Below are 25,438 nucleotides of genomic sequence, written 5' to 3'. Positions count from 1 at the left end.
ATAAGAATATCAAAATTCTGTAAATGTAATTATTTTATTACTCATTAAGCACAATTCTACAACTTGCAGAATTCATTACTGAACTTCTCTGGTCTTCTGAGATTCAGTTTGAATAAGTGCATTGTGCTTAGATTTCATTCACCTCCAACACAGATTTGTTTTAAGAATTCTCACGGAATATTCTCTAGGGCATTCTTGCTAGGATTTTTACTATGCCTTTCTTACACTACACTATTTGACCCTTCCTACTTTAAGCCTCACATTTTACACGTGGCTTAGGAGGTTTCACTTCCAGCTCTAGTTAAAGCTAAAGATTTAGCAGGGCTTGGGCAAATGACAGCATGGAGCGGATGGGGTAGGGCCAGCCCCCAGCTCTCGGCTTACAATCAGTCCAGAACAGGTGTGCCAGGAGAAGACATAGACACAGTTGCTGACAAAAGCAGCTTAGGACCTAACCCAGAGAGCCCAGGAGCACAGGGCAAACTATGATCTCAAACCAAACAGACAGCAATGAATCTACCATTAAAGCCTAATGTTAAACCATTGTTGACATACAAAGGTCAGCAATGGAGAATGTAAAAAATACTCAGACACCTATATAGCCAGACTCCCAGGAGGAATCTCAATAAAATATCAGGCCCCATGGCTTTCCCAAAATTCCATTTTTCTTAGACCAAAATTTTTACTTCTCACCACTCCTATAATATGAGCAAACCACAGCTGCTCTTCCTCGTACAATAGCTGGCTTTTGGAGTTTCGAAGAAAATGTAAAATATGGTTGACATCAAAATAATATGAGCATCCAGAGACCATGTCATTTCTCTAAGTATTGTAAGTGCCACAGGAAACTTTGAGTAACAACCATTTTATGATTCTATGAATAATGCAAGTTTCTCTTCCTTCAGGCTGATGTACGGCTTTTTTGACACCATCACTTAAAGGAAAATGAAATCCACAAGTTACTTTTCTGTCCTACCCAGGTAACTTATTTGTTCCAAAGAGAAGAATCAAAACATCAATTAAAATTTTTGCCTGCTAAGAAAATATGAAATGGGAGATAGAACAATTATGCTTTTCTACTCTTTATTACCACTTCCTTCCACAATTAATAGGAATGAAGATGTATAGCAGCAAGTGTTACTTGAAGTTTAATTTCCTTTAAGAAGTGTATGATTTAGAATCAAGGTTTAACTTCTACTTACTAAATGAGTAATATCTAGTGTTAACTGAGCACTTACTCTCTGTGGCAAACACTTTAAGTGCTTTCCAGATAGTGCCCCCTTTAATCCTCATGAAAACCCTGTTATCCTTATAACAGAAATAAAGAAAACTGAGGCCCAGAGAGATCAAGTATTTGCACAGTCACATTGTAAGTGGAAAAACTGGAATTTAAACTCAGGAAATCTGACTCCTGGATATGAAATACTGCATGATTCTGATCCATTTACACCACTGCACAATGAACATAAGCACTTCTTGTGTTATCCCTAAATGTTACTATGATTAATATAGTATGTGATATTTCATTTGGAAATACATGTAAAACATTTCCTGCATAACTCGGACACAACTTCCTGTTTTTTTCACATAAGAATTGCCACTGCTATTTAAGGAGATGGACTTCACCTAATATCAAACAACTCTTCAGCCTTAAACAAGCAATCTGTGTAAGAGAACAAACCTGAAGATACAAAGGAATCTGATGCCAGAATCTTAACATTTCTAAGAGCATCTCCTTAGTGACTGGACCACAAATCACTGCCTTTAGAGTTCAAAGTTGCAGGAATGCTGTTGAGGGTGTTTTATCCTTTTACAGCAATCTATACTGTGGCCTCTGGGCCTAACACTCATGACAGGCGGACTGGATAGCATTAAAATCATCTAGTGCATCATTCTTCTCTAGGTGTCCATACTATGTTTGGAAATCATGTTGGCTCAAAGGTCTAACTTTTAGTACTGGCTGCACATTTGCCATGGGATTATTCCATTCTCTGTCTGTTGAATCTGCTAAAATGAATGAACTTCATTTTTTTTTTTTTTTTGAAGGTACACCTGCAAAGCTCAATTTCTTTTTTAAAAACCATCTATGTTCACACAACCTCTGAATTACCTTCTTTTCTCCCCTTTGGTCCATTAGTTCCTGCTTTTCTAACTGGTAATGTCAAAATAAGTGATCTGGCCTTTGAAATGTTTAACATAAAATAAAATTAAAACGAGGTTGAATTTCCAGTTTCACTTGGGTTCACTCAAGACTAATCTGTAATTTGGAAAGAACATGCACCTCCAACTTTCTGTAACAGTTTCATGAACACATCAACTTTATAATGTAGACTCTCCTAATAGACCCTAGCATTCAAATTATTTGTGTTCTTAGCAATGGAACAAAACTGCCACATTTCTGTTCACTGCAGAGTCAAAGCTGTCATAATCTGCTGTTACGTTTTACTGAATGTCCTCAAGCTGTCAAAATGTTTGCTATGTCTATCAAAATATGCCAAATTTATTTGGGGCACTGGCCATGAGCAGCAGTGAAATCTTTCAGACAAATGAGGTTGGGTGAATAGCAAATATATGAAGATTAAAATGAGAAAAGTGTAGGACAGAGCATATCTTACTACTAAATATGATGAGTTCTATAAAGAAATGAATTGATACTATTGGGACATTAATGTATCAATAGAGGTGGAATCCAGCTTGTTATATTCTTTTGTGAATATCTAAATATAAAAATGTGTGCCTATTACAGGCCAATATATTGTGAGCTTTAATTATGTTTTACTAATTTCCAGGTGGTATTCCCAAATATTTTCTATTTCAAATTAATATGGATACTCCAAGCATCCGTGGACGATTTTATGAAGCCCTTAGATCATATTTTAGCAAACATAATGTAGTAGAAACGTTAACAGCGCATAACTACCTGAATTCTACATCGTGGAAGAGCACTTCTTTTTATCCATATTCCAAACTAAAAATCACTTTGATGTACACTGTTCATTATGCATAGCTGCAGAATTCCAAATCAATAAGAGAAAAAATTATTCACTTATAGTTAAATTCCTATGGTTGATTTTTTTTTATGTAGAGTTAAAATGAAAAATTCTAATGTTGTTTTTACTCGCATTGCTCCAGGATTTACAGAAGGGTGGGAGTGCATCATTTTTCTGGAATTTTATGTCCTTCACAAGAGATCTTGGGACAAGTGCCAAAATCAGCTTGGGAAAGGAGCTGTGTCGCACAGCGTGAGTGACACAGGAGGAAGTTCTTGCAAACTGTGTATGCCTATTTGCATTTGCTGAAATCTATGTCCGTATTAAATGCAAGAACAAATTATTCCTGGAAGTCACCTTAGAGACCTGACTTTCCTCACTCACCACCATAATTTTTTGTTTCCCCAAAATATGTTGATCTCTAAGAAAATTTTTTTCCCAAGAATATATAGTTCTTTTTTGATAGTAATAAAATTCAGTGCAGCAATTTTAAACTAAAGAATATGATTTGGCCCAAAGAACTGAGGGACAAAGTTACCAAGCACATTGTGTTAAACCCAGACCTAACCAATTATTTTTAATTCTCTGCTATAACCATCAAGTATACTTTTTAAATACTGAAAGAAAAATATCTCTGTGTTTCATTCTAGGCTCCTTCATGAACAATTCAAACTTATCTGGTCAATAAACTTCACACTTACCTCAAAGGCCTTCTGTATTTTTACAAAGTCACCCACACTGAGTTGGTTTTCAAGCAGGCCCGTGCCATCATCTTCACATGCAGTTACACCCTCTGTTCTCTCAGGGCTCTTTGGCCCAGGCTGTGACCCTGTGTTTAACTCAAGTGCAGCTTTCTGGCAACTCATAATGGCTTCACCTTTTCTCAGCAGCCTTCAACTATTTCTATATGGTTGGATTTTTTCTTGCTTCAACAGGTGCCTTGAAAAGAAACTCAGCAATAGAATTCCAAAATCAAAGTACAAACCTTTCGAGGCATACAATTAGGAAGCAAAATGTTCAAGCTGAGCTAGGACATGAAAGCCCTTAACCACCTCGCTTATTTGATTCCAGAGTTTAATTTCAAAATTTACAGTTGAGTGGTTTTAAAATGGCATTTTTACCCCTTCCTTAGACCCTGTTTAACCTGGCTTGATTAAAAATGTGTAAAGCTTCCCCACATGTCTAGTAACTGACACAGAAAACAACTTCCACTCCTCATTTTAAATGCATTAGAAAAGCACCTTCCCCAAAATCTTTGGCTTACTTTGCTTCCATTAACACATTGTAGTTTTCAACTCCACTTTCTTGTCTGCAAGAGTTAGATGACAAAGCTGCAAAGTTTCCCTACCAGTGAAGTACCCGACTCTGAAGGCCACCTTCCCAGCAATGTGGAGTTTGTTTCCTCTGTTCTGATCCCTTTGTATGTTTCCTGGCAACCAACACAAAGCCAACTAAAACTTTCCCTGTACCTCCCCATCTCTGACTAATGACTGAACTGAAAGTTTGAATATATAATGTAAATGTTGAAATGTTATTTTTTTAAATAAAGGCACAACTCTTTCCCCTCTTTTTTTTTTTTTTTTTTTAGAAGATGGAGTTTCGCTCTTGTTACCCAGGCTGGAGTGCAATGGCGCGATCTTGGCTCACCGCAACCTCCGCCTCCTGGGTTCAGGCAATTCTCCTGCCTCAGCCTCCTGAGTAGCTGGGATTACAGGTACGCGCCACCATGCCCAGCTAATTTTTTGTATTTTTAGTAGAGACGGGGTTTCACCATGTTGACCGGGATGGTCTCGATCTCTCGACCTCGTGATCCACCTGCCTCGGCCTCCCAAAGTGCTGGGATTACAGGCGTGAGCCACCGCGCCCGGCTCCCCCCCCCCTTTTTTTAATAAACTACATCTTGCATTATTTAAGAATAACTTTTACCCTTACATAGGATATAAGTCATATAACAATTATGATTAGTCAAAGAAAAGGGCATGAAATTCTAGAATTTTATGTTTTACATATAGAAAAGGTTTTATTCTTGTATAATAGGAATCCATTTCTTATATTCTTTCCATCTTAGTTTCTATGTATATAAAAGAGATGGTTCAAAAAAGCTTCCAACTTGTTGAAAATGTGATTAAAAACAGTGTAACACAATATGATAAATCTAATGATAAAATTGCTTGCAATGTCATCACTGATTTGGCTAATAATAATGAAAAGGAGGAGAAAAAGAAGAAAAAATAACTTTGAGTATTCACCATGTGCCAGATGCTAAAACTTTATGTTCACTGTCTTGTTTAAGCCTTATAACAACCCTACAAGGCAGATATGATTATGTTCATTTTACTGAGGGACAAAGTTACCAAGCACATTGTGTTTAACCCAGAAGCAAAGAGCCGAGCACAGTGTCTCACATCTGTAATCCCTGCACTTTGGGGGGCAGAGGCGGGTGGATGGCTTGAGCTCGGGAGTTCAAGACTAGCCTGGGCAGCAGGATGAGACACCATGTCTAGTAAAAATCCAAAAATATTCAGCTGAGTATGGTGGCACATGCCTGCGATCCCAGCTACTGAGGAGGCTGAAGTAGGAGGATCCCTTCAACCTGGGGGCCAGAGGTTGTAGTGAGCCAAGACTGTGCAACTGCACTCCAGCCTGGGCAACAGAATGAGACCAAAACAGGAAAAAAAAAAAAAAAATGCCAAAGTTCACACAATTAGTAACACATGGAAGAGAACAGAATGCTCCCAAACTTCAAAGACTGCATGCATTAGTCTGTTCTCACACTGCTAGTAAAGGAATACCTAAGACTGGGTAATTTATAAAGGAAAGAGGTTTAATTGACTCATAGTTTCATATGGCTGGGGAGGCCTGAAAATCACGACAGGAAGTGAATAAGGAGCAAAGTCATGTTTTACATGGCAGCAGGTAAGAGAGCATGGGCAGGGGAACTCCCATTTATAAAACCATCAGATCTCATGAGACTTATTCACTACCAGGAGAACAGTATATGGGGAAACCACCCCCATGAGTTCATTATCTTCACCTGGCCACACCCTTGACATGTGGGGATTATTACAATTCAAGGTGAGATTTGGTTGGGGACACTGTCAAACCATCTCACTGCACTTTAGATGGATGTCCCCATTGCACTTTATTTCTGTAAACTAAAAAGTTGCCGTTACATCTTCTCTAGACTCTTCCAGCTCTAACATTCTTTGAGCTGGTGTTCACTAGAGGCATGCTACAGCACAGAGAGAAGAGCATCCTGTGGGAGTTCCTGCACCCATTACAGAAAAAAGTAAAATTTCATTCATGCTTTCATTAATTCATCCATCTATCCTTATTAATTCAAAAAGCGATTTATGAAGAACCTAATAGGCAGGGCACGGTGGCTCATGTCTGTAATCCCACACTTTGGGAGGTCAAGATGGGCAGATCACTTGAGGTCAGGACTTCAAGACCAGCCTGGTCAACATGAAGAAACCCTGTCTCTATGAAAAATATAAAAATTAGCCAGGCATGATGGTGGGCATTTGTAAATCCAGCTACTTGGGAGGCTGAGGTAGGAGAATCGCTTGAACCAGGGAGATGGAGGTTGCAGTGAGCCAAGATCACACCATTGCACTTCTGCCTGGGAGACAGAGCTAGACTCTTTCTCTCTCTCTCCGTATATAATATATGTCAAGTCCTGAATTGTGATGTGGTACCTGCCATAATGGCTTTATAGTCTAGTCAGAGCAATTATCCATCTAGCTCATCTTTAATGCCAATACCCACCTCTTTCTGTTTACTGTGTTCAAAGGATTCTGAAGCCATAGATAGGCTCAAAGGGAAACAGTGGCATTGTAGATATGCATATATGTGTAGATATGTAACACAGGCACAGGACAGGGAGTGTATTTACCAGATTTGCTTTTCCTAAATAAGTCCTTCTTATAAGTTAGGAAAATATTTTTAAGCCCTAATATTATGAGCTCTCCTAAGTCATCTTACATGGGAACACAATTTATCTTCTTACCACCCTAGTTAGTAAGTTAATAATAGTTTAAATCAGCTAGATCAGCCCCATAAATGTTTGTACAAATGCTTTATAGTGATATTCCAGGGAGTTGGGCTTTGTTCCATAACAGACACTAATGAGGGAAGGAAGAGAAAATAGGAAACACATTCTGTAAAGATGCTCCACGAGAGGTAGGTATCCCACTGGCTGACAATGTGAAATTCTCTAATTATTCTAAGACAGACAAGCTGCCTGGCCTACTTAGCGTCCATAAAGTTGCAGATCTAAATGTTTTCATTAGTCAAAACAGGAAAGTATAATGAGCAGCTAACAAATTACAGTAGAAGTTAATCAATTGACACAGTTTTCTTGCTATAAAATTATGGCATTAGAAATAATTCTTCATCATAAAGTCTTAAACGGCTCTAACCTTCTCTCTGTAACTCTGTGGATAATTTTCAGGTTAAATTTCTGCAGCGCTGTAAATCCCATAACTACTCTCTTGACTGCTGAAATTTACCCTCTTGCTTGCCATGAATCAATTATGATATTGTGAAAATCAAGATGGTGACAGTTTAGTCACCTTGAGATGGCCAAGAAGCAGATTGATACTTGCTCCCTTTTCCTATAGGGATCAGCAAACACCTGCCGGCATAGTGGAGCCCTAATCACCAAGAGGGCGGAGTAAGCTCATACATTCCTCGGCCCTTCGACACTTTGGGACTGAATAATTCTCCCCACTGAACAGACACACCCATCTGTGTGTTTATCACAACTCACAGTCCACACCCAAATCCCTGCTATCTCCTTCCCCCTCAATTTATGCCCAGCAACATAAATATAGGCCTCCCTTTTATATTATGTAAGGACAATGTTTTACCACTATATTTTCTGCGAAGTAGAGTATGCATTATGAAACAACACGATTAGCCAAAGAAAAGAGCGTGAAATTTTGGAATTTTACGTTTTACACGCAGAAAATGTTTTATTCTTATAGGATAAAACTCCACTCCTTATATTCTCTTTGTCTTAGTTTCTATGTATGTAAAATAGAGATAGTCCAAAAAAGCTTCCAACTCACTGAAAATGTGAGAAAAACCAGCATGCCGTAATATAACAAATCTAACGATAAAACTGCGTGCAGTGTCATTATTGGTTCAGCTAATAATAATGAAAAAGAGGAGAAAAAGAAAAATTAACTTTTTTTTGAGTATTTGCCATGTGCTAGGCACTAAAACTTCATTCATTGTCTTGTTAATCTTCAAAACCACCCTACAAGGCGGTTATCACTATCCCCATTCTCTTCCCCACCCAATTCCTCCTCACCAACGTGCAGATCTCCCTTTTCCTTTTCCTCTAACTCCTCTTTTTCTTTGCCCGCCATTCACACTGAAGCCTGTTCTTACTCACAGTCTTTGTTTTTGCCTAAATTCTCCCTCTACCTCCTCACTTGAGCTGAAACCAGTTTTCCGTTACCAACCTGATTTCTGGCCGAGCCTTCTCAAGTCCTCATCTCCCCAGGAAGAGAAAGAAAGGACGTTTTCCCACCATCTTCTTGCCTCTTGACCCCACGCATTCCCAGCATAGCCCCAAACTCCCCCTGGCTCTGCGTAAAGGGAACTTCCTTTCAAAGCCTCCGGAAAGCTCCAGCCCTGCCCTTGCCACCTTTTAAGCCCTCAACAGATATTAGTGTCTTTCCTTCTTTATTCCTTATCCTGCCAGTTAGAATTAATTACTCCTCTCACTCTGCAACCACAGCATGTTTTTCAGACTTTAACCACAGCACTTTTTCTTCCTGCATTGTAATGTAATTAGTTGTCTGTCTCTCCCACTAGATTAATTCCTAAGAACAGGGATGATACCTCACTAATGCTGTAGCCTTACATTGCCCAACACGGAGTGTTGCATAAACTTTCAACACTGCAATAATGTATGGTCAGCTGTAAGCAGGATGGGTAAAGGAGACATTCGCCTGTAATCTTGAGTTATCAAGCAAGGGTCCTGGGAATAGGCGGCACTGAATCAGAAAGAGAAGCAGAATTCTGTGAAAAACGAAAATCATATGACTCAAAGGTCATTAAGGAAAGGAGAAAGAAAATTAGTGACAAATAAAATTTGAGACAGTATCTTCAAGTCACTTAAAATTAAGTACTCATATGCTTTTTGAAAAAACCCATATCTTTTTTACATATAATTTCTATGTAATCTGCAAATATGTGTTGAGGCTTTACTCTATCCCAGATGCTGCTTCTAAACACTGGAAAAGCAAAGATAAAGAAGATACATCTCTGTGGCCGCCATTGCTCAGAGACACATATCACAATAAATGTTGGCTTTGAATTAATCCTGTCTTTGAGAAAGCAGTTTCCACTATTAACCTTGGGCAACATAACATTAGCCTTTTTTTTTTTTTTTTTTTTTTTTTATGTGCCAAACAACATTCAAAATAACAACACTGCGATTTTTAAATTTTCTTTCCATCTTTCCTTCTTTCTTTTTTATTGAGACTCCAAGCTGGAGTATGGTGATTCGATCACAGCTCACTTCACTGTTGACCTCACAGGCCCTTCCACCTCAGCCTCCCAAGTAGCTGGGACTACAGGAATGAGCCACCGTGCCTGGCTAATTTTAAAACTTTTGTGTAGGAACAGGGTCTTCCTATATTGCCCAGGCTAATCACGAATTACCAGGCTTAAGCCATCCTCCTGCCTTGGCCTCCCAAAGTGCTGGGATTACAGGCATAAGCCAGTGTGCCCAGCCAAAACTGTATTTTCATAAGCATTTCTCAAACTTTTCAAGCATTTGAACACAAATATTGGAAAAATATCCTAAAACAACTGTATAATTTTGCAGTAAATTATATATCATCATGTTAAATTCTAAACGAAGAAAGTAGCAGTAGACAAATCTAAAAATAGATGTGAAAGTAGAATGTAAAATTAAGAAAACTGTTGACTTAAATGTTCTAACTTATTTGAAAAAAGCTCACTAAGACTTTATCAGTAGACAGGATCCACCGAATTTGAGACTGAGATCAGTATCAGTACTTAAAAGTATTCATGGCCGGGCACAGTGACTCACACCTATAATCCCAGCACTTTGGGAGGCCGAGGAGGGTGGATCACTTGGGGTCAGGAGTTTGAGACCATCCTGGCCAACATGGTGAAACCCTGTCTCTACTAAAAATACAAACAAGAGTCAGGCGTGGAGGCACGCGCCTGTAATCCCAGCTACTGGGGAGGCTGAGGCAGGAGAATTGCTTGAACCCAGGAGGTGGAGGTTGCAGAGAGCTGAGATTATGCCATTGCACTCTAGCCTGGGCAACAGAGTGAGAGACTGTCTCAAAATATATTCAGAAGGCCAATCTATTTATGCAAATTCTGATGAGGAGTATTAAAAACAACAAATCACTTTTGTCCCTCTTTGCTTTAACATATCTTCTCTTTGAAATCCAGCATCCTTGTTTTCAGTCACATGTGGGTCTCTTAGTCATCAGTGGGGCTTTCATAAGGGAGTCACTTATCAGCAAGTGCTCTGAACTAGCTTACTAAATTCCTTTACATTGCCTCTCTGAGAGAACACTGCCTGCTGTTCTACTTGGAGCTTCGAACAGTTTGTCAAAGTCACCTTGATATCGAACACTTGCATTCATGTTTACAGCCATCAGAAAACAGTCACAAAATCATTGCATGAAAGGAGTCACTGATAATCCAGTAAGCATTTATTGAATGTCTCCTTGAAGAAAACCAGAAAGCAGTTAGGTGGAAAATGAACAATTACTGAGTTCCTAGTGTGTGCCAAACATTGTGTTTTAAACACTTTCACAAATATTATTTTATTTAATCCTTGTGATATCTTGGCAAGATCCCTAATGTTTTTTCTCTTTTTTTGTCAGATGAGGAAACTAAAACAAAAATATCTCATCCAACTTCATATAACTTGCAAATTGTATAATGTAACAATGCCAATAGACACTATGCACTTTAAGAACATTACATAGATTACTTCGTTTAATTTTCCTGGAAACTCTATGCTATGGGCACTATTACTGTCACCATTTTTAGATGAAGAAACTGAGGCTTAGGCAGGGCAAATAATGTGTTAGTATCACCCAGCAAGAAGTAGTAAAGCTGCAGTTCAAACCCCAAGTTTCTCCACAGTAAAAAGCCCTGTGCAGGGTAGCCTGCTAAACACCACGGTAAATTCTAACCTAACAGCTTAAGAGCTAAAATGCACAAAAAGTAAGGAAATAGAGTCAAATGAGCTTAAAATGTGGAGTCAGAATACCAGGCTCAAGTCTCGTTTCTCTCATTTTCACCCCTATAATCTTGGGCAGGCTGAGTCGTTTCTCAAAATGAAGACAGTAGAATTGTTTATCTCATAAAGTGGGTTTAAGGTTAAAAAGAGAAAATACAGTGAAAACTCTAAATTGTAAAGCATTATGCACATGAATTAACATTAATATTATTACACAGTTGGAAGAAGGCAAATTTCCTGCAACCTTGGGAAAATAAGGTAGGAGTTCACGGAGAGCCTGGAATATTGGAATTGTAAAACAGAATGAAGCAAAATTATCCGCATCATGATACTTCACATTAAAGCTGAGATTCGGTAATCATTTTCTTTGCTTCTAGGAAGGTCTTACGTCTAAATCTATCCCAGGGAGCAATGCTATATCAATATTTCTTTTTTTTTTTTTTTTTTTTGTGACGGAGTTTCACTCTTGTTACCCAGGCTGGAGTGCAATGGCACGATCTTGGCTCACCGCAACTTCCGCCTCCTGGGTTCACGCAATTCTCCTGCCTCAACCTCCTGAGTAGCTGGGATTACAGGCACGCGCCACCATGCCCAGCTAATGTTTTGTATTTTTAGTAGAGACAGGGTTTCACCATGTTGACCAGGATGGTCTCGATCTCTTGACCTCGTGATCCACCCGCCTCGGCCTCCCAAAGTGCTGGGATTACAGGCTTGATCCACCGCGCCCGGCCTCAATATTTCAATGTTAGTTATTAAATGCAAATGTGCACGCACATTTGTGTGAGTGAATAGAGGTTTTATCATTTTGAAAAAATATTTTCTTCCTTAGGATTAGTCAGAGTTAATGTCAACTATAAACATCTTCACCCAGAGGGACTTGTCTGTTTGGCACTGTCTGAATCTGTTTTTAATAACAACAGAAATGATATTCAAAGCAGTGAAACTACTGTCTATCATAATGTGACCCTCTTAGACTGTCGCAGTGCCAGAATCCCCAAAATCAGACGTTTTGTTTCTAAAACATTAAACACTCTATTCTGGAAGGAACGTGGGTTGTTTTAAGTTAATTTGGTCTCACTGAATGGCTTAACCCCAAAGGAAGAGATATATACATACCAACACATGCATGCAAACAGACAGAGACACAGAGAAAGACAGAGAAGGAGAGAGATAAAGAGAGAAGAAGAGACATTTCAGGGTATAAGACTGGAAGTGTCTCAGATAAGTTGTTATAAGGGGAAACTGTGGGCAGTTACAGTACTTTGGGTAAGCACTGACCACTAAGTGGGGTGGCAGAGGTATAAGGTAGTGATAAGAGTATCTCTGAAGAAAATACAATGAGACAATAATTCTAAATTTAGAGTCGGGAGACCTGGATTTTGAAGCAGCCTCCACCATGTTCATGTGACTCTAAAATTTAACCTCAATTGGGCTTCAGTTTCCACAGTCCTAAGTGAAAATCATAATTCCTACATGCACAGTGCAAAAATTACTTTGGGGTGCAAACAAAATCACATATATAAAAACATTTTCTAGCCAGAAATGGCAATGTAAATATTTATTTTTTGGTTGGTTCATTCATTCGTTTTATATGTTTATGTGATTTGTGTAGGGCATCATCCTGGTGATACCCAATAGCTATTAGTTATAGGTCTTAATATTAAGGAGCATAAAGTCTAGAAAATGACGTAAGCCATCCGTATGAATCAGCTAGGTAAAAACGGTGTAGATGAAACGCTATGCATGTTAAGGAAAAGATTGCTTAATTATATATGGTTGAGGAGGCATGGTAGATGGTGTAAAAATGGCTTCGGAATTGGTGACATTTGAATGGGTGTTACGGCTTGAATTCTGTGCCCCTAGAATTAATATATTAAAGTCCCAATGGGAGCTACTCCAGTACCTCAGAATGTGACCTTATTTGGAATAGGGTCATGCAGATGTAATTAGTTAAGATGAGGTTATACCAGAGTAGTGTGGGCTCTAATTCTATATGACTGGTGTCCTTCGGAAAATTGGAAATTGTCTATAAACACACATACATACGCACACAGGAAAAGCCATGTGAAGACTGGCAATTGCTGTCACAAGACAAGCAACTGTCAGAAGCTGTAAGTGAAGCCTGAAATCAATCCTTTCCTAGTGACTTCAAAGGAAGTATGGCTCTGCCAATGCCTTTATGTCAACTTCTTGCCTCTAGAAAGAAGATAAATTTCTGTTATCTAAGCCACTGAGTTAGTAGTAGTTTGTTCTACCAGCCCTTGGAAACTAATACATTTGGTTATATGAGAACACGGGAAAGAGAGTTTATGGATAGAAGTCTATGTTGTTAAAAAGTTTATTAAACTAATATAAGATATAAATAAATACAATCATTATACTGTAATAATATACCTACAATATTAAACACCTAGCATAGTGCTTGGCACAGAGTAGGCACCAAATAAATATTGAATCAATGTTTTAACCAACAAAAAGGAGGTCACAGAAAGCGGAATAGATTGGCATCAAATATATATGTTTTAATCTGTTTCATACTTTTTTCTGGGCAAACCCTCTACTTACCACAAAAAATCAAACATCCACATTTCTATGAAAAATGCTACCACTTCACCTTTGTTTACTGTAAGAAATTCTGTCTAGGAAAACAAAGAAATGGAAAGGGGGCAACAGAAAGGAATTTACACTTGTCGAAGTCAAAGTCAACTTTGAAAGTTTGAAAGCTATAGTCCCGGGAGAGAATACTGCCACAGTGAATATTGCTCACGGAACACAGTGCACCTCCTGAGCACGCTGCCTCTGATGGAAAGCCCCGAGGACCAAGGGCTTCTATTTCTCCACAGCAGGAGCAGCAATCACAAATTAAAACCAGAAGTGCACTCCTAAATCAAGTTTTGACAAGTGTACTCACAAAGACATCTTACGGAAAATGCAAATGGAGCCAGCCTTTGCGATCATTGCCTAGGCCAAATGCTGTCAGAGAAAATGGATCTCAATTTACTCAACACATTTTGGTTTTGTAATTTTCAAGATTAACTCTTGCCATTGTCTGAAACTATATGAGGTTTTTTTAAAGGAGAGCTTTAAAAATCCATTATTGTATGTTCAGAGCAAATAGAAGAATGATAATTGTTGTGTTCATGTGCACTACACAGGAGTGGGGTGGTGATTAGCTCAGGAAAAAGAGCTCATGTACCTATTGGGAAAATACAACTTGTGGGGCTTGCAACTTTACCAGGTGGGACACTAAATTTAGGGAAGTAAGTCAAGTTTCCAATTAGGAGGAAAGTGATATAGATGATACATGACAGTAAACAGCTCTATGACCTTGGGTAAGTTACTTAGTTCCTCTGGTTTCAGAATCTTCATCTATAAAACTAAAAGATTAAATTACATGGTCTTTAAACTCTCTTCTATTACTTAATTTAAGAAGGACAGGGAAGGGAAAGTATACGAATGCTGAGAGCTCTACAGAAAAAGAAGGATGCTATGTTCCAGTTAAGGTTATTGCATTCATACTTGAAGTACTCAGAACATGGCTGTAGACACTGTAAATACTAATCGTCATATGGATAAATTAGTCCACCTGTCAGTCAAGCATCTGTACACCTGCCACACACATAGCCCTGCACTTCCTGCTTCTCTTATTGGATGACCAGTGAGGATTTGGGGACTTGGTTATGGCAAATGGATTCTACCAAAACAATGCAATTTATATTTATTTATTTATCCACTCATTCCTCATTCATTGATGGAGCAGTCACTATGGCCAAGCATGGTGATAGGCACTGATGATGACAGAGACGGGCTGGCCCTTCTTTCATGAAGTTTGTAATCTAGTAGAGTGAGATAAGCAAAAGGCAGAAGGTTACTACACATTTTTATAAAACAGTGAAGAGGGGGTCCAAGGAAGGGCATGCACAGGTTCCTAAACCAGAGGTGGAAGATCAGGTAAGAAAGATGTGATTAAAGAAGTCTTATCTATGATGGCATCCAAATAATTAGATATTAGCCAGATAAAGAATAGGAAAAAGATGGTTTAAGCAGAAGATACAGTATGTGCTCAGGTCTGGAGGTGGCCAAGTCCATGGTGGATTCCCAGGATAAAAGTAGTTTAGTCTGGATGGCTCTTACAGCATAGGGAAGGAAGGTTAGGGAGAAGGGGCATAAGTCTGACTGGAGAAGTAAGCCTAGATCATGGGGAGAAGCCAGATGTTCATGCTGAAGACACTGAGAAGCTATAGAAATTTTAAGCTGGGAATGTAAAATGATATGTCCATTGATGAAAAATCATTGAATTGCCCAGTGGTTTTCAACTAGGTAGTTTCATAAGTGATCTGGGCAGTTCATTTTTTTTTTTAATCCAATAACAGTCCCTTCCAGAAATATATGAAATCTCTGTAGGTGGAATCGAGGCACCAGTATATTTTAAATTCCTTAGATGATTTTATTGTGCAGCCCAGGTTCAGAATTACTGTATTGAAAGGGGGCAAAACCAGCGAGGAGGCAATGGAGGTAATAAAGTTCACAGGTGATGATGGCTTATTTACAGCCTAGAAAAATATCAGAAATACAAGAGAGTATTCAATGAGTGTAGAGAAGAATCAAGAATGGATCAGCACAATTCTAAAATATCTTTTTGCAAAGTTTTGCATTTAGAAAATGTATTTTAAACATTAAAAAAATAAAAATTCAAAAGTGGGGAACGAACTAAAATTGAATACAAATAGAAACAAGTGAACCTTACCAAGTGCACAACATAACCACAAGGGAGGCAGGGAATCCAAAGGAACTTTAGAGCATGTGCAAAGAAATTTTGACCTCTAGTAGATTTCTTGATTATGGTGCCATGGGTGTAGCAATTTTGTGCCTATAACAGAACTGTACAAATAAATATTGTTTTATTTTAGGAATCAGGGTTTCCATTATAGCAGAAGAGAGATACACATACAGAATGGAGAAAGGCAAGGAAGAAATCTGTGAATCAGTATAAATTTACACACACACACACACACAAATTTCCTAGCACTGACTGTTGAGACACCTCAGTTACAAAGTAACACAGCCCACGTCTTCATTTCTAAATTCTGCTTGTAGAAATGAATGATCCTTGGGTTAGTGTAAGAAACCTGGAATGTTCAAGTTACAAACAATCCAATTAACACTAAGTTATTTTAAAACATATAATTACATTATTATTGACAATAGTCGCCCTATTATGCTATCAAACAGTAGATCTTATTCTTTCTATTTTTGTTTGTTTTTACCCCTTAGCCATCCCTACCTCCTTCCAACCTCCTCTACACTTCCCAGCCTCTGGTAACCATCCTTCTACTCACCATGTTCACTAGTTCAATTGATTTGATTTTTAAATCCCACAAATAAGTGAAAACATGCAGTGTTTCTTTCTGTGCCTGGCTTATTTCACTTAACATAATAATCTCCGGTTCCATTCACATTGTTTCAAGTAATTGGATCTCATTCTTTTTATGGCTGGCTGAATAGTACTCCATTCTGTATAAATACCATATTTGGTTTATGCATTCATCTGTTGATGGACACGAAGTTTGTTTCCATATATTAGCTTAGTAAACAGTGCTACAACAAACATAGGAGTGCAGATATCTCTTCAATATCCTATTTCCTTTTATTTTCCGGCAGGGGATGAGGGTATTTATCCAGCACTGGTATTACCAGATCATGTGGAAGCTCAATTTTACTGATTTGAGGAATGTCCAAACTGTTCTTCACAGTGGTTGTGCCAATTTACATTCCCACCAACAGTTACAAGAGTTCCCTTTTCTCCACATCCTTGCTGGCTTTTATTATTGCCTATTGTTTGGGTAAAAGCCATTTGAATTGGTGTGAGATAAGCATCTCATTGTAGTATTGATTTGTCTGATCATTGATGTTGAGCACCTTTTCATATGCCTGTTTGCCATTTGGATGTCTTCTTTTGAGAAATGTCCATTCAAATCCTTTGTCCATGTTTTGATCAGATTATTAGAATTTTTCCCCTATAGAGTGTTTAAGCTCCTTATATATTGTGGTGACTAATCTGTTGTGAGAGGGTTAGTTTGCAAATATCTTCTCCCCTTTTGTGAGTTATCTCTTCACTTACTATATCTTTTACTTTGAGGACGCATTTTAACTTGATGTGATCCCATTTGTCCATTTTTGCTTTGGTTGCCTGTGCTTGTGGGGTATTGCTCAAGAAGTCTTTGCCCAGACTAATGTCCTGGAGATTTTACCCAATGTTTCCTTGTAGCAGTTTCATAGGAAGGGAGGGAGGGAGAGAGGGAGGGAAGCAAGGGAAGAAGGAAGAAGAAACACTGATAGAGTTAGAAATTCATTATTTTACAACCAACTTTAATAATTGATTCGGGAAAAGATTATCAATGGATGAAAGTTTCTTAGGAAATAAAATACGTATACAATTTCAAAGCATCTCTCCACAGAGTACTTAACATTACAGAAAGGGGGAGCAAGTTGCTGAAGCTAACATTAACAATAATGGGACAGACAGCACGTGCATCCTGACAAGATGCACTAAGAACCTCCCATAACATCTGCAATATCCTTGCCAAAATTCATAACTGAATCTAATCGTAAGCCAATAATCTGACAAACCCAAATTGATGGAATTCAATAAAACAAACAGCTGTTCTCTTTAAAAAAATCAATGTTATGGAAAGGCAAAGAAAAATTGAAACTGACAATACATGGCAACCAAATGCACCTCATAATCCTAAATGGGCTCCTGAATTGGTGTGGGAGGGTGGGGAGGGAACAGTATTGGAAGGATAGGCAAAACGTGAATATGACTCTATATTAGGTAATAGTATTAAATCAATATTAAATGTTCTGAATTTGATTATTGCCCTAAGTTATATAAAAAAAAATATGTACTTGTTCTTCAGAGATATATGGTGAAGTATGTAGGATAAGGTCATCCTGTCTGCAACATGTAAAACTGGTTCAACAATAATATATAACGATACATACAAACATGCATATGTTATTATACGATCCTTCCAATTCTTCTGTAGCTTTAAATTTTTTTCAAGCTAAAATAAAAGTGCACATTTCAGGATTTAGGCTTGAGCAGTTATAGCACCAACAGATGGCTAGTTGAGTTGGAGGACAACCTCACTCAGGGAAGTCACTGGCTCTGGGCTATGCCCAGGGGTCCATGACTAGTGTTCACTCTCCAGTGCTGTCTGTTTGCATCTCATTTGTTTCAAGGCTCATAAATTTCAAGAGTGCTTTATTTCTTGTAAAGTATTGCAGCCTGCAGGGAAGTAGAGGCCAAAAACAGGCACTTTGGAGGAAAGATGAGACAGAAATTTATGCTAAGCAGGTTAGCTAGGTATATATATTCAACAGGTTATAGGAAAAGCTACAGATATTGACAAGGGGGGGTGACATCTGCATGTGTATTAAGCAAATGTGCATGTTACAGCATCTTTGGCATAGACTTAACCTTTAAATGTATTTAGGCCCAATATGTCAAAAGGTGAAGCTCAATATACCAAAAGGTGAAGCAGCAGAGGCAAAGGCACTCAGTGTGCAGCCTCTGTAAACTGCCCAGAACAAGACCATGGTCAGTAGTCTGCCATCAGAAGAGAGCTACTGAAATCAGTCTCTTGTCAAACCAAAGCTGTACCTATGGCTTGTGCAATAGGTGTGGGGGAGTATCAGTTAGTCAGCATCTGGCAGTCAGTGAGCTGCAAATGTTTTAATATTGCTTATCTCAAGGCATGACCTTAGGGGGCTTGTTTATAATTTGGTACCATATTGCCACAGAGTCCATTCCATCAGTAGTATCTCTATTATAACATCTATTAGTTGCTAATAGAAACTCCTTTTCCTGCAGAATAACATGGTGCCCCACATCAGTCATTACCACGTACTTTCCAAGATTCCCCAATAAGCAGTAATGATCATGTGACACAATTCTTGCCAATGAAACCATACACGGAAGACTGTTGGGGACGCTGGAAAGACTTTTACTTTATCTGGTAAGAGAAGAAAGAAGATACCTCTTCCCTTTATCCTGCCTCAAACATGGACATGAATGAGTAACTTAAGAAAAGCCTATTAAAGTCTCTCAAAGTCTATATTTAAGACATTATCAATATGTGCAACTGCATTTTTCTAAATTTCTTGTTATGTTAGAAAAGCTTATTTATTTAAACATTACTTAGCTTTGTTGCACACAACCTAATACATTCCTTACAAATACAGCAATTAGAAACATGATAGTAACATTAGGCTTCTGAGAACCAGCTCAATGGGATATCCAATCAAAAACTGGCTATGTGTGTCAGTGTGTGTGTTTTTAGGTGTTTTGTTTTTTGGGAGGAGGGAGGACAATATAAGATCAGTCTTAAACATGTTAAACATTCCAGTACATTTACAGATAATATTATTTAGAATTGTCATCCAGGACACTTTCCTTCTTTCAATTTCTTCTTTTTATAAAGTGTAGATCAACATTTTGTCCACTATTCACCACAGCGATACCTGAAATCATTTGCCTGTATTTCTCTGCTTTTTGTATTTTTAACACACAAGCAAAGGAACAGGTAGGTAAGGAATTACTACACAGCCAAGTTTGATTCTATTTGGAAGTGGGAGGTCATTCTAGAACCAAACCAGGGCTGGGGATTATTTTATCTCAACAGCAGCCAAGGGAACTTTCATCTCAATGTGAAAGCAACTCTCCAGCTGTTTCTGTTTCTATACTCTGCTTTTTTTCTGTCAACGGACAACTTACCATTTGATCAGTTCTCTCCATCTCATTCTTACTCATGTTTTCTGCTTTCTCTGAGCATTGGCTCTTGTGTACCTCCTCCTGCTTTAAGCCTCTTGTATCCTTTCAGCTCCCTCTCTCACTGCCAACCAGTACTTACAATTACCTGGTTTAGATTCCGGAGCAAGAATGTGAAGTGATCCAGCTCATCATGGTTGAGGAAAGCTATCTCCAGGGCCAGCAGTCAGCATTTTTTTCCTTTGGATAAGGATTCTGCCTCTGGTCTAGTCAGTGTAATTGGGAAGGGTCACACAGGAATGGGCCAGATCCCTTTCTTTCTTCAATGACTATAGGTGAGGCAGCTTTCTTCAGAAAGGGACTTTAGAAAAAACTAAGGCAACTAACTCATTTAGCACTTGTATCATCAAAAAAAGAAAAAGATGGCTGGGCGTGATGGCGCTCACCTATAAATCCAGCACTTTAGGGGGCCAAAGTAGGTGGATTGCTTGAGGTCAGCTCAAGACCAGCCTGAACAACACACTGAAAACCCATCTCTACAAAAAATAATTAGCCAGATTGCTTGAGGTCAGTTCAAGACCAGCCTGAACATCATGGTAAAACCCCATCTCTACTAAAAATAAAAAAAATTAGCCAGACATGGTGAGCCATGCCTGTAATCCCAGCTACTCAGGAGGCTGAGGCAGGAGAGTTGTCTGAACCCGGGAGGCAGAGGTTGCACTGAGTCAAGATTGCACCACTGCACTCCAATCCAGCCTGGGTAACTGAGCCTCCATCAAAAAAAAAAAAAAAACAACAAAAAAGAAGGAAGGAATGGCGCGCTAAGAAATAATATAGTGGTATGCACAGAATAACTTCCTATTCACACTTCAAAAACCAGATATATAGGGTAATTGTAGAATAAAATGAGATAATAAATAGGTTTATGAATAGCTGGTTTGATTTAGAAAGATGACTCCTATTTCCCTGCTCTTGTATCAAATGACTGGATTTATTTTCTCTAAGACCTTAGTAACACACGCTTGAAAAAGCTTATCACTTTTGCTTGGACTATAAATGTTGAACTGTCAAAAATCATAAAAACTCTCAAACAATTTTTTTTTGGAAAAGCCTAATAAAAAATGTATAAATATGACAAAGAGGTCAAATACAAATGCTAATTAAGAAAGTAGGTGAAATAGACCAGTATTCAGCAATTTCTCTCCCACAGTAATCTTAATTTCACTTGGAATTTAATCCACATAATTTCTTCTTTTCCAAATCCCATTTAGAATAATATATGTTGATAATTTGTAGCTCTTTAGGCAATGTGCCCAGATGAAGAGAAATCTTCTCTGAAATACTGTTTGCTCCCTTATGTAGCATCTTTACAAAACAATAACGAACATCTCAATTATTTCATGCTGAGTTAAACATTTCAGTACATTTATAAGATAATGTTTTTTAGAATAGTTGTCCAGGACATTTTCCTTTTTCTTCTAATTTCTTCTTAAGTCTTATAGCTGAAAGGCATGGTATACAAATTCATCTTTGCATTCTTGTGTGGCTTCCCCCCACCACCCAACGGGCTTCCTCTCCTTTCTTAAGTATTAATTTTAGCAAGAGAGACCATCTATCATTGGTTTTCCTTAGGATGTCTGAAGCTTCATTAGTTTTTCTAGCATTCTCTTTCCTGATTATTCTTTTCTCTGCCAAAAAAAAAAAAAAAAAAAAAAGGAAACTCATTTGAACACCTTTAGTCTCTTTATCTTTTCTACAAATTTTCTATAAGTAATACACATTTGATATTACTGAAGCAAAAGAAGTCTAAAGGGCCGTTCCTTCAATATTTATAAAGTACCTACTAAGCATCCAGCAGTTACGCACAGGGCTGGATGCTTGGCTAGATAGTATGCCATCCTTCTGGGCTATTTTTGTGTATGTTTTAGGAAGATGACATTCTTCAACATTGTAAGGTCAACAATCTGACAAATGTAATTTAGCATTGGGGCTCAGAAAATGACACCCCAAAACATGGCTCTTTGACATACTGAGTGCTTTAAAAAAAGGAGATTGAAATGCTTCAGAAAGAAGCCTCAGAACCAATGTTTCTCTCTGACCTTCTGTTCCTCCCACAACTTCTCTTCTGAAGTGCAGGAAGGGGCCTTCTCTGAAGTTCCCTTATCTGACTGAGGGAAGTTCTTCCAAAAAGAACAGAATGGTCTAGAATCCTTTCCCTAGGGAATTCATCAAACGATCCGGAAAGGTTAATCAACAGAGATTAATTCATCACTGCAGACAGACAGGCTATCACCTATTCTTTTGGATGTTGCTCCAAAACAACTTTTATCTGAATAAGACAGTCTTTGCTCCTCACTGGGCTCCTCCCCTTTCCCTCCCCTAGCTTGTTGCTACTTCCCCCAGTGCTTCAAGCTCCTATTCCTTTATGCTATTTAACCTTCAGCTATCTGGTCCTTGGAGTCTCAAATTTTGTACCGCTCCCTCCTGTGCATATTAATCTGTGTGCCTTTCCTCCAATTAATCTGTTCATTATCAGTTTATTTCAACAGACTCACTTGACTCTTCAGTAGATTAAACTTTTGTACACTAGTCTGATTTATTTTCCCTTAATTTAAAATGAGCTATATTTCATCTTTCTTTAGGTCTGCTTGTTGGTAAGCTATAGAACAAGCTTGTCCAATTTGTGGTTCATGAACCACGTGTAGCCCAAGATGGCTTTGGATGCAGCCCAACACAAATTTGTAAACTTTCTTAAAATATGAGATTTTTTTTGGTGATATTTACATGTTTAAAGCTCATCAGCTATTGTTATGGCCCAAGAAAATTATTCTTCTAATGAGGCCCAGAGAAGCCATAAGATTGGCCACTCGTGCTATAAATTTTGTCTTTCATGGAGGTAGTGGGGGGGGGGGGGGGGGGTGTGATCCCAAAATAGACCACTGATTTGCCAAATTTAAAAATTAAGGGTTTTCATATTCAGAGCCAGAATTACTGTAATAACTGACCTCACTGGTGATGTCACACTCACATTTCAAAAACAATAGAATATTTCCTGTGACTTAAATTCTAAATCAAAATTATTGGCCAGTTCTAGGTTGTTTTGCTGTTTCTTTTCCCTCTACAGTAAGTCTTGCCAACAGGCTGAGACTCCCTGCCTGACAACTACAATGATTAATTTTATGTGCCAATTTGATTAGACCAAAGTGCCAAGATATTTAGTCAAACATTATTCTGGGTGTTTCTGTGAAAGTGTTTTGAGATTAACATTTAAATCAGTGGCATGGATAAACGGGATTGCTTCCATCATGAGTGGGCCTCATTCAGTCAGTTCAAGGCTTGATTAGAACAAAAGGGCTAACCTTCCATTGAATAAGGGAGAATTCTTTTTGCCTGACGGCATTCGAACTGACACAATGGTTTTTTTCCTGCCTTCAAACCTGAACTGAAACATTGGCTCTTCTTGGGTCTTGAGCCTACTGGCCTTTGAACTGGAACTGCAACATTGGCTCTCCTGGTTCTCAGACCTTTGGACTCAGACTGCAACTAAACCATCGGCTTTCTTGGGTATCCGGCTTGCCAGCTCACCTTAAAGCAGATCTTGGAACCTATCCTTCTGTAATCATGAGCTAATTTCATATACATATCTATATCCTCTTCATTCTCTGTCTGGAGAACTCTCATACACAGTTCTACTGCCTATTGTCTATCCCATCTTCTACTGGGAGAATGCAGAGAGGGAACCAAGGGCCAAATATAATGAGGATAGTCTCCTTAAAAGAAAGCAAATGGGGAGTGGGCTAATATTTTGGGAGGAAATGTCTCATATGTGCCCCAAAATTTTATGTGAGGAAATTAAAGCTCAGAAAGTTAAGATTTATATAAGAGCACACTGCTAGTAAGAACCTGATTAGCTATCCCACCTACACACAGGTTTTAGGAAAATAAAATTTACAACATAATTTCCATTTATGTATAGCCCTCTGGAAAAGTAGAACATCCTGAAAAAGAACTTTCTGTCTTTATATCTGAGTTGCTGTTTTCTTTCTCTTCTGGGATCTTTTTAGGAATAACTAATATATTAATATACGACCTTTATTTCTCACTGATTTCTTTTGTGTTACCCCTGCTACGCTGCAGTTCATTAATAAGCACTCGCCATTTCTTTTGGCTGGCATCTCTTGTGCTCTCTGAATCTTTCTCAATTCTTTGTGGAACTCATCTCCATTTGATCACGATACTTACCTAACATTGTCAACAATACCCTCCTGTTTTTTCAAGAATACTATTCTTTTCAACCACCAGTGTCAGATTTTCCTTGCCCTGTTAGAATCCTGAATTCTATACTCCAAGCAGGCACTATCTTGAGTGGTGCTATGGACTGAATTGTGTTCCCTCAAAATTCATTATGCTGAAACCCTAACTCCATATGTGATGGTATTTGAAGGTGTGACTTTGGGGAGATAATTAGGTTTAGATGGAATCTTAAGGGTGGGGCTTTCATAAAAGGATTGATACCATTATCAGAGATACCAGAGAGCTTTTCGTCTTTCTCTCTGTCCCTCTCTCTGCCCGGTAAGGACACAGTGAGAAAGCTGTCTGCAAGCCAGAAAGTGAACCCTCACCAGAACTCAACCATACTGGCACCTTGACCTTAGACTTCTGGCTCTCAGAACTGTGAGGAAATAACTTTAAGACACCCATTCTATGGTATTTTCTTATGCTAGCCCAAGTAGACTGATATAATTGAGTTTAGCCATCATTAATGACACTGAATTTTACTCAAAATGCACACTATTAAAACATTTATCACAGTTGACTTAAGTGGTGTCAGATGACTGGAAATAGTTGTTGGACTTAATAGACATATTATTTAATTTGAAATCCATGAATATCCCACTTTAGCCAATATGAGCATGCCACTGAGAACCTCCTCAGAAAGATAACTGTGTCCCAAGATAACCTGCCAGTTAACAGCAAACACAGCAGGAAAAGCGAGTGATGGAGCTTATTTCCTACTCATACTGCTTATGAGAAAAGAGAAAAAGAAAAACCGAGAAGAGCCAATAGCTTTCTGCTGAATCTGTCTTCCCAAGGGACAACACAGGATGGTTTATCTCTAAGGGTCAGGTTTCAAGAATTATGAATTTCACAAACAAGCAAAATTACTTTAAAAACTGGCAAAGAACATTACAGTTCTAGAGAACAATGGTAGCTAATTTTGAATTTCTCCCACATCCTACAATACCAACAAAGAGAATAAATTAAACCTTAGATGACCTATGCATTCAGTATTACTAGGAGACAGAAAACACTGTAGCCTTCAGATCACTTCAAAGAAGAAAAATTCCAACAGAGAGCTCTGACTGCTCCCCTGATGCTATAAGCCTCTAAGTGCGGAGATTAGGCAAGGGGAAGTTTATGAGATTC

At 38.4% G+C, this 25,438-nt stretch overlaps 1 protein-coding gene across 1 annotated transcript in view; it reads right to left on the bottom strand.

The window, feature by feature from the left end:
- Positions 1-4,511, bottom strand: part of WDR49 (WD repeat domain 49) — a 142,514-nt gene extending 138,003 nt beyond the window's left edge. The window contains 2 exon segments of the mRNA XM_032261357.1: positions 3,692-3,929; positions 4,255-4,511. Coding sequence (XP_032117248.1) covers positions 3,692-3,856 — 165 coding nt within the window. The 5' untranslated portion in view covers positions 3,857-3,929; positions 4,255-4,511.
- Between the last annotated feature and the right edge of the window lie 20,927 nt (positions 4,512-25,438).

Source organism: Sapajus apella, unplaced genomic scaffold, assembly GCF_009761245.1.
Source record: "Sapajus apella isolate SASKATOON/1434 unplaced genomic scaffold, GSC_monkey_1.0 scaffold4, whole genome shotgun sequence".
Classification (NCBI taxonomy): Eukaryota; Metazoa; Chordata; class Mammalia; order Primates; family Cebidae; genus Sapajus; species Sapajus apella.
This window is presented reverse-complemented; position numbering and strand designations above follow the sequence as displayed.